Source organism: Numida meleagris, unplaced genomic scaffold (assembly GCF_002078875.1).
Source record: "Numida meleagris isolate 19003 breed g44 Domestic line unplaced genomic scaffold, NumMel1.0 unplaced_Scaffold261, whole genome shotgun sequence".
Taxonomy (NCBI): domain Eukaryota; kingdom Metazoa; phylum Chordata; class Aves; order Galliformes; family Numididae; genus Numida; species Numida meleagris.
Window position 1 is genome coordinate 3314 of NW_018364419.1, and position 16079 is coordinate 19392.

The 16079-nt window shown below is 41.8% G+C and overlaps 1 protein-coding gene across 1 annotated transcript in view; it reads right to left on the minus strand.

Moving 5' to 3' along the window:
- Nucleotides 1-3951: 3951 nt before the first annotated feature.
- The window catches only part of LOC110390978, a 24419-nt gene continuing 12291 nt past the window's right edge, over nt 3952-16079 (minus strand). Inside the window, exons 12-16 of the mRNA XM_021382611.1 lie at nt 14677-14863; nt 10882-11238; nt 9985-10269; nt 4910-4936; nt 3952-4487 (exon numbers count right to left, since the gene is read on the minus strand). Of these exons, the coding sequence (XP_021238286.1) occupies nt 3952-4487; nt 4910-4936; nt 9985-10269; nt 10882-11238; nt 14677-14863 (1392 nt within the window). The remainder of the gene's footprint in view (nt 4488-4909; nt 4937-9984; nt 10270-10881; nt 11239-14676; nt 14864-16079) is intronic.

Below are 16079 nucleotides of genomic sequence, written 5' to 3' on the forward strand. Positions count from 1 at the left end.
GGTGTTTCTATGAACCTACACAAATATTTTCTAAGCCCAGAAACTGGTCACTATTTGTGGCAACCAGGCACGGACTCAGATGCGAACGATCCAAATCGTTCATTACAAGTTCTCACAACACGTATATACATTCACAAGTTTCTGTTCTCAGCTCTCCCATCCAACTTTACAACTTTCTTATCCACAGTTACATGTCAACAAGGTATCCACAAACACTTCTCATCTGTGCATACAGGCACTTGCCCAGTCAGAGCCACGAGACATTCCTTTTGTTTTTCTCTCCTTCTGGAGATGTCCTTGGTTCTCAGCCTTGCTTCTCATGCTGCCTATCCTACTCCCTTAGTTCTCGGCCTTGCTTCTCATGCTGCCTATCCTGCTCTGCAGCTTCTGCTCTGAATAGTCTTTCTCGTATTCCCACAGCTATTGTTTTGTGTGTTTATGCCTGTGTACAAATCATTCCATCATGTGTGAAGAAGAGCATGATTTTTTTTCTGTGCACTAATCATCACAGGAAACATTCACGACACCTTTGTGCAAAAGTTGGCTACTGTGCTAGCATGGGAGAGCTTTTCTGATAAGCTGAAACCATACTGCTTAAAGATACCTCTGACTTCTGTTACTAGATGGTCACCGGTCACAGCAGATCCTTCTATGTCAGTTGCAAAAATAGGGTGCCTACTGAAGGCAACTTGACTGACTTGCCATCGGTGTTTCTTGTGTATCTGCAGAAACTCCTTTCACTTGGAAATGGTGTGAAATATGGACCAGCCTTACTCATTTTGTTATGTGGTCTAAAAAATATCCAGGAGAATTTACAAGGTACTAATATCCTCTCATTTTTAGCGAGTAGGGACAGAATTGACACATGAAGATGAAGATAGGTAAGCTTCCACGTCAATGAGTTTGTTGTTGACCTCTCCTGCCCTTCCTGCTATTTCTAGATTCACGCATTTAGTCTTTTTCTCTCCTCAGGAGAGAATGGATACGTCCTCAAGAACACTGTCATTTTAGAATGCATGTGCAAAGTCTCCTTCGCACAGTTGTCAGAATAGCCTCTGGCAGAGCAAGAATGTCTTTACTTCTCTCTTTGTTGGTGTCTATTGCTGTTAGAACACCTAATCCTAATGTGCTGGTGTTGCCATTAAGAAGTTTGAGAGAATATAAACTCCTTTGTATTCCAGCTTGTCCACAGGCATCAGAGGGGCTGAGAGCAGCTTGACTTAAACACTGAGTGATGCTAACACAGAACTCTGAAACAGTTTGGTCACCTTCAGTGAGAACTCTACCACCTAGATTAATGCATAGTGCTATTTACTGAAGCAACATATTACAGACTCATTTGGATTGCTGGTGATAAATACACTGTCAGCAGAGCATGTGAATAATGCAGCCAACTGCAAATGCATTAAATTATGGAATAATTCTATAGAGATTTCTGAGCTTCGCATGGAAGCATTAGGTATAACTGAGTGTGTGAATCTTACCCGAGAGGCGTCCATGTGGTGGGGAAGATAGGCTTACACTGTCTTACCACAGAAGTCAACGATGTCCTCCCAACATGCCTATGATGTTATCTTCTACGAAATTCATCCTGTTTTGAGCCATTTGTAGTGTTTTCTTGCTTTCACATGGATCTTCAGTGACTCCAGTCATACATATGTTTATTGCAATTGGTACGACAGAAGATTAAAAACTGCAGGCTCAGGGTGACAACCATGCAGTTTACAATTTCTGTAGTACCACCAAGTTCCCTTCCCTGCATTGTTATCATGTTATCCTGCTCCCTTGGTTCTCAGCCTTGCTTCTCATGCTGCCTATCCTGCTCTGCAGCTTCTGCTCTGAATGGTCTTTCTCGTATTCCCACAACTATTGTTTTGTGTGTTTATGCCTGTGTACAAATCATTCCATCAGGTGTGAAGAAGAGCATGATTTTTTTAGGTTTTAGGTAGTAGGTTATGTTGCTTAGGGAACAGATTCCTTGCGTATTCACTGCATTCTGCCCTGGAGTTTTCCTCAGCACTGTACCTTCTCTTTATAGATGATCATCACAATAAGTCACCTCCAATCATTATTCAGCAGCTGGCAAGATCTTGATTACCCAAGGAGGCACTGCACACAGTCAGGTATCAGTACGCTGGAAAATCTTTTTGATCACCCAGAGCAGATAGCGGCCAGAAATCAGCTACCTCATGACGCACCCTAAATTCCACTGTACTCATTTCCTCTTTGCACATTCAACTGGTAGCAAGCTGAGCACATGTCCTAGAGACACACAAACACACACAGACACACATGGGACACTGATACTTGTGGCTACAAAGGCTGCCCCAGCCAAGGATTACTTTCAGCAGCGCTTACACACAGAACTCACACATAACAAACACAGACTGTCAAGACTCCTTCCTTCTAAACAGTTGATATAGAAGTTCTCTAGAGAAGAATACAGCACTCTATAGGTTCACAGGCATACATGTATTTTTTGATACTCAGAGTACCTCTCTAAGTCTCTCTGTTCATCCAGCAGACCCATTGTGGAACCCTGAGTTTGTGTATAGTGTCTCATTCTGCCTGGAAACCCTGCCCAGATCGTAGGTCCTCTCACAAGACTTCATGGATTGCCTGCACACCAGTATGTCTAACTTAAAGTTCTCTGCGAATGCACACACTCTCACCTGTCCCTCAAGCACACCACAGTCTCGGGTTCCTCTGGATGTATCAGGACAGACCCACCAACAACCTGATAACCTGGCCCAAATCAAACCTCCCACTACTTGTTTACAGTTTGCTAGTGAATACACATGCACATCCCATGCACACCAGGTTGGGGAAGATACACGCACTTGGGAACCTCAGCATTTGACACCAGGCCCGATGGCTGTGACCTGGTGCCCTACTCATGCCTCTGGGATGGAGACACTTGCCTCACTCACACCAGTCCCACCAGTATTTGGTTTCGGAAAACATACCAGTCCCATCCCATGGCTGGGAGTAGAAGACCACCACTTGCTCCAGTACCTCTTGCTGGTACCCTACTCATTCCAGGAGTGATACTATAGTCTATAGCCTACAGCCTCAGCCTGACTCCAGTAGCAGACCTCCAGTCCACTCATCGATCTCCAAAGCAGCCAGCACCATGGGATCAGTGACTATGGGGCTCTCCCTAGTTCTAGAGACAGCTCTCCTACCACTGACACTAGAACACTCACCCACTCCCGTACAAGACCCCACATCTGCAGCCTACATTCTTCTCATAACTCCAGTAGGTGTACCCAGTCCACTCACACCAATTCCAGCAGCCAGCACCCCAGGCTGAGAGCCCATGAGGCCCTCCAGCTTCTGACAGTAGGAACCTCACTCACTCTGCTGGCTGGCACCACAGTTCATACATCAATGTGTATTACCTTCAATATTCTTCTGTGCTTAAGGTAGAAAAGTTTTAAAATATTTTTTTCATTCAAAATACATTTATTTCTTTTCTTGATACAAATATAGTGGAATTGGGCTTGCCTAATTGGATAGATTGCAATGAACTTAAATGTAAACAGGAAGTACAATTTGCTTAGATAAATAGGTTGTTTGAGGTGCTTTCAGCTTGCAGTTATGACCCTAAAATAAGCAATGATGCAACTCCACCTGTAGCAAAGTGGAGGAGTGACAGGTTATATAGCTCCATGTAAACTACAATTGTCTCTTCAGGCAACTGAATCTGTTGTTGTACACTTGAGACATTGCTCTTCTGTAACAAGAACTCAAACAACTAACAAGGGTTTTCTGAATCTGACCCCAATCTTATTTACACTAGCTGGTTATTTTATCCTTACTAGAATATTGTGCCTTTCTCAACTGCATCTTTCTTTCTTGTTTATTTTTACATTTGGCAGATGTTTGTTCGTAATTTTTCCATTCTACTGCTGACAAAACAGTCTTCGCCTATTCAATTCTCTATGCTTTTTATGGTTCCTTTAATGGAACAGGAATATTTTGATGGCAAACGGGCTTGAATCTCCCTTCCCCTTTTGATAGAAAAGGGTAAAACTCTTCTGCAGATTCTTTTCTGAGGCTTATAGGGATTCTCAACATTTGGCTCCCCTGCTCTGTTCCATAAAAGTAGATTTGTGCTTCCTCCAAGTCCAGAAGCACACCAATCACTGAGTAATTCATATCCTTCTTCTCAAGTCTGCTGTTTCCCTTGATAGAGAAAATCTCTCCCCGAGATCTGTGCAGAGCCCAGTAGTCGTCCCCAGCAAGGGTCCCTTGCTCCTCTTCTTTCCCTTTCTGCCTCATGACCCCCAGCACCCAGTCCAGCTGCTGGCCCACCTCAACTTCCCAGTAGTGTTTCCCAGCTGAAAACCCATCCTTTGCCACCAGGACAGGGACTGTGGAGGCACTGCTTAGGCCAGCAGGTTCACATGCATTGTCCTCAACATCTGGAGGCCCTGGCACTTGGAGCTGGAGGAGTCGGCATTCAGGGTACAGAGAAATGGGAACTGGAGGGGAAAATGAGAATGATCCAATGAACAGAATGTTTCAGGGACCACTGTCTTCGGGGGGAGATGGATTGAAGTATTTGAGGATCTGAGCAGTCCTGGCTTAATTTGACGAAGTATTGAAACCTTTCCCCCTGAGAACACCGCAAGCAACAGTCACTGACAGGTCTCTTGGAGGTGTCTTAGCCATGGTACTCTCTCATGCGAGCAATTCCAGGTGATTCTCCCACTCCCAGCACACTTCAAAATTAGTAATCCAATATCCACATGCAAGCCTCATTTTGTTTTAGACTAGCCAGGAGAAGGCTTATTCCTGTGACTGCTGCCCAGCAGGCTGATCTCTAAGACCATGGCATTGCCATTTCTGGAGAATTTGGTCAGAGAAATACATCATTTTCCCACCCTTTCTCCTGTCTGCTTACCTGCCTTCTCCTGAGCTTTCCAGAAATCTGCAGAAGGGAAAGAGAAAGAAGGGATTTGTGAATCATAAGTGAGGTTAGGTACTTGTCAGCCTGTCTTCTGTTGCGTTCTGATGTGCAGTTATTGTCAGCACTGAGATTCATCCCAGTGCCTGACTTTTTCTAAAGCAGCAGTACATACTCCAAGAAATTAAAACTTCCAAACTACTTACCCAACTCATGTTCTAGTGCATCTGAAAGAAAAAGATTTTCTAATTATTAAAATTTATTTTGTTGGAAGGATGTTTTGGTTAATAACACCTATAATCATTTCTGAGTTGTGGTTCAATTTTCCAACAAATCAGTTTTTAACAAATCCAGACCATAGAACTCCAAGCTATGCAACACATAAATACTAGGACTTGTTAAATTTGTGCAGTTTCAATTTTGGAGGCTTTTTTTTTTGCAAGGTGAAGGTCACAAAGTGGGCCTCTAGATGAGGCCTCCACTTGCTTGCATTTAGTGAGCATTTTAGCGGATGCTGAGTAGGCCAACTGGGCTGAGTGGAGGACGTGAATTCCTTCTCTGCTGTCATTCCCATGATTCAGGTAGATATCATTTAGAATCATAGAATCCTTAGAGTTGGAAGGGACATCTGAAGGTCATTAAGTCCAACTCCCCTACAATGAAGTGGGACACCACAGCTAGATCAGGTTGCCCAGAGCCTGATCCAGTCTCACCTTGAAAGTCTCCAGGGATGAGGCATCAATCACAACACTAGGTAATGTGTTCCAGTCCCACCTCACCCTCACTGTAGAAGATTTTTTCCTTATATCTAACCCTAATCTACCTTCCCTGATCTTGAAGCCTTTTCCCCTTGCTCTATCACCACAGACCCTGCTAAAGAGTCTGTTGTCTTCTTTCCGGTAGCTCCCTTTTTGTTACTGAAAGGCCACCATCTGGTCACCTCACAGCCTTTTAGTCTTCAGGCTGAACATCCCCAGCTCTCTCATCCTGTCCTCATAGTAGAGGTGTTCTGTGGATCATTTTAGTAGCCCTTCTTTGGATGCACTCCAACAGCTCTACATCCCTCCTGAACTGAGGACTCCACATGTGGACGCACTATTCCAGGTGAGGCCTCTCCAGCGCAGAGCAGAGGGGCAGGATCCCCTCCCTCGCCCTGCTGGACACGCTTCTTTTGATGCAACCCAGGGTACGGTTGGCTTCCTGGGCTGTGAGGGCACATGGCTGGTCATGTCCAGCTTTTCATCCACCACTACCACCACATCTTTTTGTAATGAAACAACTCAGAACACCTTCTGGGTGTCTGTAGATCTGTTCTAGATTTAGGTATAGCAGCTTCTGTCAAGAAGGATTATTCACAGTTTGGGGAAATCTTACAGCATGCCTCTTCACATCTGTATTGAAGGAGGCAAGAGAGCTGAACTGTGATGAGGTCTGTGCAATCCCTTCATCTTCACGTATGGCTTTGTCATGCTGATTTTGAACACTCGCCGTATTTTTTGTAAGGTTCACAAGAGTAAAACTTGCAGAAGATATTCTCTTACCAAGGCGATGTTTTATTCCAGAGTTTTCTGCAAAATAAAGGCTTTAATAAGTGAAAAGAAATCTCAAGGAGATAATGATCTGGAGTTGGGATGTGATACCAATAATTCTGTTACTGTGAGAACAGTGAAATGAAGTCTCCTACAAAATTAGCCGTGCAATTATCGTCAATCATATTTTAAAGGTTTGCCCAAGAAATGAGAAAGCCCAGGAGTGGTATGCTAGAGCTTCAAGAAACTCTACTATGGCCTTCAGTACTCAAAGTCAAAGGATTAAAGAGAGAAACAAAATATCACAAGACTCTTAGAAGTACTGCCATGCTAAATAATAATCTATGCAGTGATTGAAAATGAAATAGAAGAAATAACCATGTAATGGAAGAAATAACCATTAAACTAGGAATAAGCTGTCATGATTTTTAATGAAATAGCTGATTTTTCTTTCTCATTTATGTCCAAGTTTGCATCAAATCTGTCTTGCTTGCAGAATTTATTTACCTCCAACGAATGTCGTCTCATGTGTGTCTAAGTTGACCAACAGACAGCAAGTAAAGAAGGAAAATGACAACAAAAGAAAAAGCAAATATTACTGACCTGAACAGGTAGTTGTTTTCTAGAAGTTCAAAGGATGATTGGATATGCTTTAAAATTATGCCATTGCCCTCAATAACAAAATCTCCCACACAGTCATGGAAAATGGATCATGGGAATATTTTGAATCTTTGCATTTGTAATCAAAGATCATCACAGGTCACAGTAACATTTGATAAAGGGAACAGTCGCATCCAGAAGAAGTTCATATCAAAATGTTTGACATCTCATTTGCTCTATTGGGGATGGAAATAGCTTGCATACATGAAGCACCAGAAGTGTGATCAAAACCATATTCTTACCTAACTCTTTCTCCAAAGAATCTTTGTCTGAAAGAAATTGTAGAAATATTACTCTTTGTTCTGAATGCTATTTTCTCCATAAATATTTTAACTTAGGACCAACAGTGATTAGTCTAATCAATCCTTTGAAGGAAAGAAGGATATGCTGCATGGGGAATTGGGAAGCCAAATGACAACTTGGTACCTCAGCACACAATTTCACAACCAGTTGGAGAGATGAAATGACATTCATGTGGCTCGTTTAAGGCACCTACTCATTGAATGTCTCAATCTCATCTTCTTACTTTTCATGTCCCTTCGATTACCAGCAGGAAACCCACACACCGTCCCTCCCACCAGCTCTTCTCCCCACTAATAACTTTCTCATATAGTTTAAATCTGTTCTCTCTTTAAACACATCTCATTATAGAAGACAGGGAGTATTTACCTTTTTTCAGTTTGTCCAGCAGTGTTTCTAAGAATAAAACAACAGAAAACAAAAATTGTAATACTAAATATTCACTTAAAAATTCACCATCTCAAAACATTAAAAATGATTCAAAAGACCAGAAATGCTCAGTGCAAGCTGAACCCATGAGTTCTGCAGAGCAACTAAGTCATCTTTAGAGGAGAGTATTTCAGTAGCAGAGCATCTTAGAAATAAATACCTGACGAAAAATGGGCGACTGGAACAGGACTATAGTCAGGCATTTGCCAAAGAAGCCCTGCTATTACCTCCTATCTGGAGAAATATTATGGGCAGGGAGAACTTCTTGACACAAGTAGACAGTCAGATAAATGAAAAATTCTCTGAATTGGATTCATTAGCCCATCAGCATACAATTAATTCTTGTTTCTGATACCAGCTGAGTGAGCACAGTTTTGTCTTGCCTACGGAGCAATAGAAACTGATGACTTTATTTTGGCACTGGGGAGAACAGTTTATCTGTGTTGAGAAATAGATCTTCCTGTGAGTGCTGGAAGCAAAACTCCCCAGCTGAATGTAAACAGTGGTCCTCAGCTTGTCAACATCCGAAAGACATGCTTCATCTTTGTGCATGGCAGAAGTGACAGACTTCAATATTAATTATGGCAGCATTAATGTCAGCCCTGTATTCAAGAAACTGCTTCTGAGATTGTATCTAACTCAAAAATAAACACCATTCTCCCAACATAGTTTTTTTGTTTATATTTAGCTTCCTCCTTACTCACCTTCTTTTTGTCTTCTTGTATAATGAACTGGAAAAAGAAGAAGAATTTTCATTATTTTCCCCAAGGCTCAGAGAATTGAGAATAAACATCATATAATCTCAAAATGATTTTTCTTTCAAAAGTCCAGTCTTCTAGAAATGAAACTCATATTCTGTGTGTCTTGTGCATTCACACACATACCGTCCTCACATTTCTATCTCTTTTTTTCTCTGCATCTTGTTCCCGTCTGTTTCTTTCTCATACTGATGTTGAAATGCCACTTAAATTTGCATTAACTGCATTTTGCAGTGTGGTTGTAACTTCCATATCAGCAGTTGTAGGTGGAACTACTTACTTTTCAGCTTATAGACTATAGCAGCAATAACAGCCACAGTGCAACATGAAATTACAAGGAAGGCAGGCATCCAAGGTGAAGTGGATGGAAAGAAGACATCTGTGAAATATATAAAGTGTTATTTTTAATGAATGCTTGTGAAAGAGCTAGTGCATGTCTGGTGTCTAAAGCATATAGATTTAATGCTATCACTTTTGCTGTAACGTTTCACTTTTGGCCTCTTCTTGCCACTTGTGACAGTTGTAGGTGCCCTTCAATTCTCCATGTTGCTTTGCTAGATCAATTGCCAGAGATATAGAATCATAGAATCATAGAATTAGCTAGGTTGGAAGAGACCTACAAGATCACCTAGTCCAACCATCCACCTACCACCAATAACCCCACTAAACCATTTCTCTCAATGATATATCTAAACGTTTCTTGAACACCTCCAGGGACAGTGACTCAACCACCTCCCTGGGCAGCCCGTTCCAGCGCCTGACCACTCTTTCAGAAAAGTATTGTTTCCTACTGTCCAGCCTAAATCTCCCCTGGCGCAACTTGAAGCCATTCCCCCTCGTCCTGTCACTAGTTACAAGAGAGAAGAGGCTGACCCCCAGCTCACTACAACCTCCCTTCAGGTAGTTATAGAGAGCTATAAGATCTCTATGTAGCAGAAGCCACCTTTAAGTAAGAAAAATGTGTTGACTGATCCACTTGAGAACATTATAGTGACTACTTTCCTTATCGATTAAGTTTTTGGAAAAGAAAAATCATCTATAGTGGTATTTCAGATGGAAAAAAAAGGATCCCTCTGCTTTACTTTTGAAATTAATATCCATATGGGAGGAAGGCACTTGCTGAAGCACTGAGTAATCTTTTTGTTGTCAGGAAGAGAAAGGGTTGGGAGCTGACATTCATCATTTCCTACTGGCATCGTCCCCTTTCCTGAACTTGCATCCTGAACTTAACAAGTAATATGAAATTTTACTGGTGCTTCTTATTACATTATCCGTCTCAGCTCTTGTCATTTATGCCATAGCTGGCTGTACAGATTCTCTCCAGGGAAATTGGAGAGATGATGGATTGCAGCCTGCAAACTGATCCTCACAAATATCAGCCCTGAAGGTCACTTACCTGAAATCAGGACTCGAGATTCACATGCTGTGTTGAGGAGATCATTGATTATTCTGCAGGAGACTTCCATGTCAGATCCTGGTTCGAGGGTCATGGAACTGACAACATCAAAAAGACCCAAAGATGTCTTTGTGCTTTGTGTGATGGCTTTCTCCTTCCGTGTCTGTCCTTTGCTGTCCATCCAAATTACGTCAGGCTGTGGAAACCATCCCTGTGACTTGCAGTTGAGGCCAATGCCCTGACCCACATGACCATCCAGGACAACTGCAGACTCATCACCTTGAGCTATAGAAAAGGAAAAATAAGAACTGGCAATGACATATTCTCTGACTGAACAGTGTGTGTTGGGATGGTCTTAAGTCAGAGTTGTCTACAAACACAATTTGTGAGTTGAACAGATATGGTTGCTTGTATGCCACATGTCTTCTATATTCTTCATAAGAACATATTTTTCCAGACATTTTTGACATCTTCATAAATAGTTTGAAGTAATAATAATAAAAAAAAGATCGTAACATTTCAAAGACAGGACATTTCCTACTAAAATAAATTTGGATGGCACCATTAAGAGATTGAAGTTGGTATACTGGATGAAAATAATCATGTGTAAGCTAAAGCAAGAAAAATGGGTTAAAATACAAAATACCCTCTCACTCAATCTACAGTTGCGTCACCACTACAGGAATAGGCTTCCTTTACTGCTACATTAAGCTCTGCTCCCGTTACACATTCTCATACTCAGGTGTAAGACAATGTCAAAAAGATATTTTTGATGTCCGTAAAGGTGGCCTAACAGCGTGAAGGCTTGTCTTCCACATGGCTAACAGTACCCCATAGTCCTTACCAATGATACACAACTGCACTGAAGAAGTAAAAAACACCTGACAATCCACTCACCTGCCACATCCAGGTCAACCATCACTTCATCATACCAGTTCTCCAAAGAGACACTGCAAATGTATTTCCCTTTATCAGAGGTCATGACATTTTTCAGGTGAAGGGATAAGTTTCCCTTATTAACTTCACTCTGAAAGATGTTTGTCCGGCCCAGGTATGCCTTATCCTCCCTGACTGGATTTTGTGGATTTTTTCCATCATAGGTAGTCACTTCTATGTTTGGGGATTTTCCAGTAAATATCCACTGAACAAGAAGTCCCTTCGTGACTGTCTTAGCTTCCAGCTGGCAGGGCAGGATGACTCCTTTTCCAATGACTCCAACCACAGGATCATAAGAAGGTATTATTCTAATCTGGCCTGCAAGAAGAGAGAGATGTAAATGGTGCCTGTTGTAGATGCACTTTGTATAGGAAGCAGTAATGTCAGATTTGTGAATGTAGGTCTCCTGTTCTGATAAAATCAGCGTATCAGAAAATGCTGTGGATCAGGATGTTATCTGAAGAGCAAGTTCCATAATTTCCTACTGTAAAATCATGGATGATGTGACGAGACAAATGGAGAGAAGGAAATCCTGTTATGTTAAGGACTGGAGGGTTCTGGTGGATGGGAAATCAGCAGCCCTGGAGGCCAATTGTGTTCTAGGCTGCATTGACAGAGGAGTGGCAACAAGGAGAGGACAGGTATTGTCCCCCTCTACTTTTCCCTTGTGAGGCCTCAAATGGAGTACCGCATCCAAGCCTGGGACCCCCAGCATAAGAAAGATATGGAGCTGTTGGAGTGAGTCAGGAAGAGGCCCATAAGAGCACCTCTTATAAAAAGACAGGCTGAGAGCTGGTCATGTCTGCCTTGAAAAGAAAAAGCTCCTTGGTGACCTCATTGCAGCCTACCAGCACTTAAAGGGAGCTTATAAACAGAAGGGAGACTGACTTTTTACATAGTCTGATAGTGATAGGACACTGGAAAGTGTCTATTAACTAAAAGCTGCGAGATTTCAATTAGATGCCAAGGGGAAAATTTTTCAGTGAGCAGGTGGTGAATTACTGTCCACAGAGATTGTGAAGTTACTTAAGGACAGTTTGGATGGCCATCCTGACCTAGTAGGTCACAACCAGCCCATGGCAGGGGGTTGGAACTGGATGGGCTTTAAGATCCCTTCCAACCCAAGCCATTCTATGATTCTATGATTCTATGTCAGTTTTGAAAGACTCTTTTGTCCTCTGCCATTCTTCAGCCCCAACGCTTATTTACTCAGAATGCAGTGTAACCTCGGGGAAGTGTTACTGGAAATATTGAGCTTGGTTTGAAAGCAGATTCAGAGGCAGAAATGACATGTCTATCATGCAGAAAGATAAACTCATTTTGCAAAGCTTTAACTCAAAAGGCAAGATGATGTCTACCTAATATCAGACTCCCATTATATTTTCACTTGGGTAGCTGCATTTAGAGATGAAACACACCACAGCAAGCAGATTTCATTTCAAATATAATCTACTTGTTGAAATATGGTCATTTATGAAAAATATTTATTTTTGATTTTTACTGGAAAAATTACTAATGGACCTTTAAGGATCTTTCTGTCCTACTCCATCACTCAGAAGTGGGCAATAACCAAGGAAATCTGGGTTTCTCAGCCTGATTAAGTAGCAGGGCCAGCTGAGCTGAGGAATAAGCCAAACAGAGGAAGGAAGGAAGCTCCCCGAAGAACAGTCACGGAAGTCAGTAAATCTATATATAATCCCATATGAAAACTCACAAATATATTGGTGCATTTTTTTTCTTTTTAAAAATTCTAGATAAATCCAGTAGCTCTGGAAATCATAATATCATTTAACTCAAATTAGGATTAGAACAAAACGTGCACTTACCTTTGATCAAATGAACTATCTGTAGGAAAAGTATAATGTGAAGAATCATTGTGTGCTGAAATCTGGAAGTCATCACCACGCAGGTTTGGAAGCCTTCAGTAACCAAGGACAGATCTTACCATATTCCTGTAATCTTTTCAAGTATGGAACAGAAAATTAGAATACTGAATTGAGAACTAAAGGCATATGTTTATACCTTTATACCTTATACCACTTTTTATGGAGTGACATGAGGATGAACCCTTAAACGTGTTTATGTTCCTTTGAAGGAAATTATGGAAAAATGAATGAATATTTTATTTAGAATGGAAGTCTGTGAATTAGGTTAAGATTCTAAGACATATACTTGTCCTTCAGAGAAAGAGAGTGGTATTTCTGAAAGACTTAGAAAGACATAAAGGTGGATCTGAATGGTGTTTTACAGGCCTGGTCCTGAAGAGTCTGTAAGACACTTTGTATTTAGGAAAATTCTAGTCATTTTTTAGCAGATGAAGAGAGAATAAATATAAACCCCAGGGGATCTATGGTTTCCACCTTTAGGCAGGGGACACTTTAAGGCAAACAATTATCATAGAATCTTAGAATCACAGAATTGCTCAGGTTGGAAAAGAACTTCAAGATCATCAAGTCCCAACTGCAACCTCACCATACTGCACTAACAACCCACCACTAGATCATGTCCCTGAGCATCACATCCAAATGGTTTTTAAACACATTCAGGGATGGTGACTCAACCACCTCCCTGGGGAGCCTGTTCCAGTGCTTAACAACCCTTTCTGTAAAGAACTTTTTCCTGATATCCAACCTATACCTGGTGCAACTTGAGGCCATTTCCCCTCATCCTGTCACCTGTCACCAGTGAGAAGAGGCCAACCCCTCTCTCGCTGCAATCACCTCTCAGGCATTTGAAGAGAGCAATAAGGTCTCCCCTCAGCCTCCTCTTCCCCAGACTAAACAGCCCCAGTTCCTTTAGTCTTTCCTTGTACGGCATATTCTCCAAGCCCTTCCCCAGCCTTGTTGCCCTTCTTTGGACCTGCTCCAGCACCTCAGTGTCCTTTCTGTACTGAGGTGCCCAAAACTGAACACAGTACTCAAGGCGGGGCCTCACCAGTGCCGAGTACAGGGGCAGGATGACTTCCCTAGTCCTGCTCTCCACACCATTCCTGATCCATGCTAGGATGCCATTGGCCTTCTTGGCCACTTGGGCAGACGGCTGGCTCATACTCAGCCAACTGTCCGTCAGCACACCAAGGTCCCTTTCTGTCAGGCAGCTTTCCAGCCACTCCTCCCTAGGCCTGTAGGGTTACCTGGGGTTGTTGTGACCAAAGCACAGGACCCGACACTTGGCCCTATTGAAACTCATACAGTTTACCTTGGCCCATCAATCCAGTCTATCCAGGTCCCTCTGTAGAGCCATCTGGAGATAGATATACACTCCCTCCCAACTTGATGTCATCTGCAAACTTACTGAGGGTGCACTCAATCCCTTCATCAAGATCACTGATAAAGATGTTGAATAGGAGCGGCCCCAGTACCAAGCCCTGAGGGACACCACTCATGACTGGCCACCAACTGGATTTAACTCCATTGACCACAATTCTCTGGGCCTGTCCATGCAGCCAGTGTTTCACCCAGCAGAGCGTACGCCCATCCAAACCGTGGGCAGCCAGCTTCTCCATGAGGACGCTGTGGGGGACAGTGTCAAAGGCTCTACTGAAGTCCAGGTACACCACATTGACAGTCTTACCTTCATCCACTAAGCGGGTCACCTTGTCATAGAATGAAATCAGGTTTCTCAAGCAGGATCATTCATAAACCATTCATAAACCCATGCTGACTGGATCTGATCCCCTGGTTGACCTTTAATTGATCCATGATGGCTCCATAACCTTCCCTGGTACCAAGGTGAGACTGATAGGTCTGTAGCTACCAGGATCATTTTTCCGGCCCTTTTTGAAGATGGGCATCACATTTGCCAGTCTCCAGTCCACCGGGACATACCCGGTTAGCCAGGACTGTCGAAGGATGATGGGGAGCGGCTTGGCAACCACATCTGCCAACTCCCTCAGCACTCTGTGGGGCAATCCACCTGGCCCCATGAACTTTTGAGTGTCCAGCTTTCAGAGCAGATCCAAAACCATCTCATCATATCACATGAAGCATGCCTTCATTTCTAAATCCCACTAGAAAACAATCTACGCTCTAATTCCATATGCGGATTCTCTTCCTCATTGAAAAATAATGTGACTTTTAAAAAATTTTCTTCACGGAGGAAGACATGAGTATTAATAATACTGAAAGATTAAGGAACAATTTCCCCATTGTTTATTTTTTAATGGAATACAATTTTAGCATTAACAGATGTGTGTGCCATGAAACCATGCATTCAGCTTGGGAAATTCCTGACCTAAGTACCATGCATTGGAGTTTGAACGATTATTCTGCACATGTGCACTCATTAAAAGTATTCTTCTGTTACCTAGCTAATAGCATAGAGGTCCTTGGAGAGAAATAAATAGGTAAAATGAAGTGTAACTTATCAGGTTACTGTAAAGAAAGTTAGGGATAATACATAGACATGCAATTTCTAGAAATGTAAATTTAAGAGTCTCACCACATTTCTCAATATTTATATATATTTTTAAATATAAAATGTAATTACTGTTCCCCACCCAGAGCTTTCCATATGACCTCTGAAATAAATTTAGTCCAATCAAAACTACTCTAGTATAGCCTCTCCTAACTCGGCATGGGACAGGACTGGTTCTGTAGGGCATAATAGCAACGCTGTTCATACACAGATAAGGCCTGAAGAACATGCACACTGCTCACTTCCTTGTGAAGGCTAACACATGCACTTTTGGTTTCCTAACAAAAAAAAACCAAAAAAAAAACAAAACAAAAAAAAAAAAAGGGAAGCACGAAGAGATGAAGAGTAAAGAGTTTGAATGGAAGGAAGAAATTTCAACTGCAGAATGTCATGCCAGGGGTTCCAACCTGCATTGAGACATTGCTCTTTCTGCTGAAGTACTAATTATTCACTGGACAGTAAGCGTAGCTTTACTGAGATCTAGAGTGAAGGAAAGAAGAAAGAATCAAAAGGATTAAAAACTTCAGCCGAAGGCTCATACAACTGATACAACTGAGGTAATTAAAAGAAAGGAAAAGAAAAAAGAAAAAGAAAAAGAAAAAGAAAAAAGAAAAAGAAAAAGAAAAAGAAAAAGAAAAAAGAAAAAGAAAAAGAAAAAAGAAAAAGAAAAAGAAAAAGAAAAAGAAAAAGAAAAAGAAAAAGAAAAAGAAAAAGAAAAAGAAAAAGAAAAAGAAAAAGAAAAA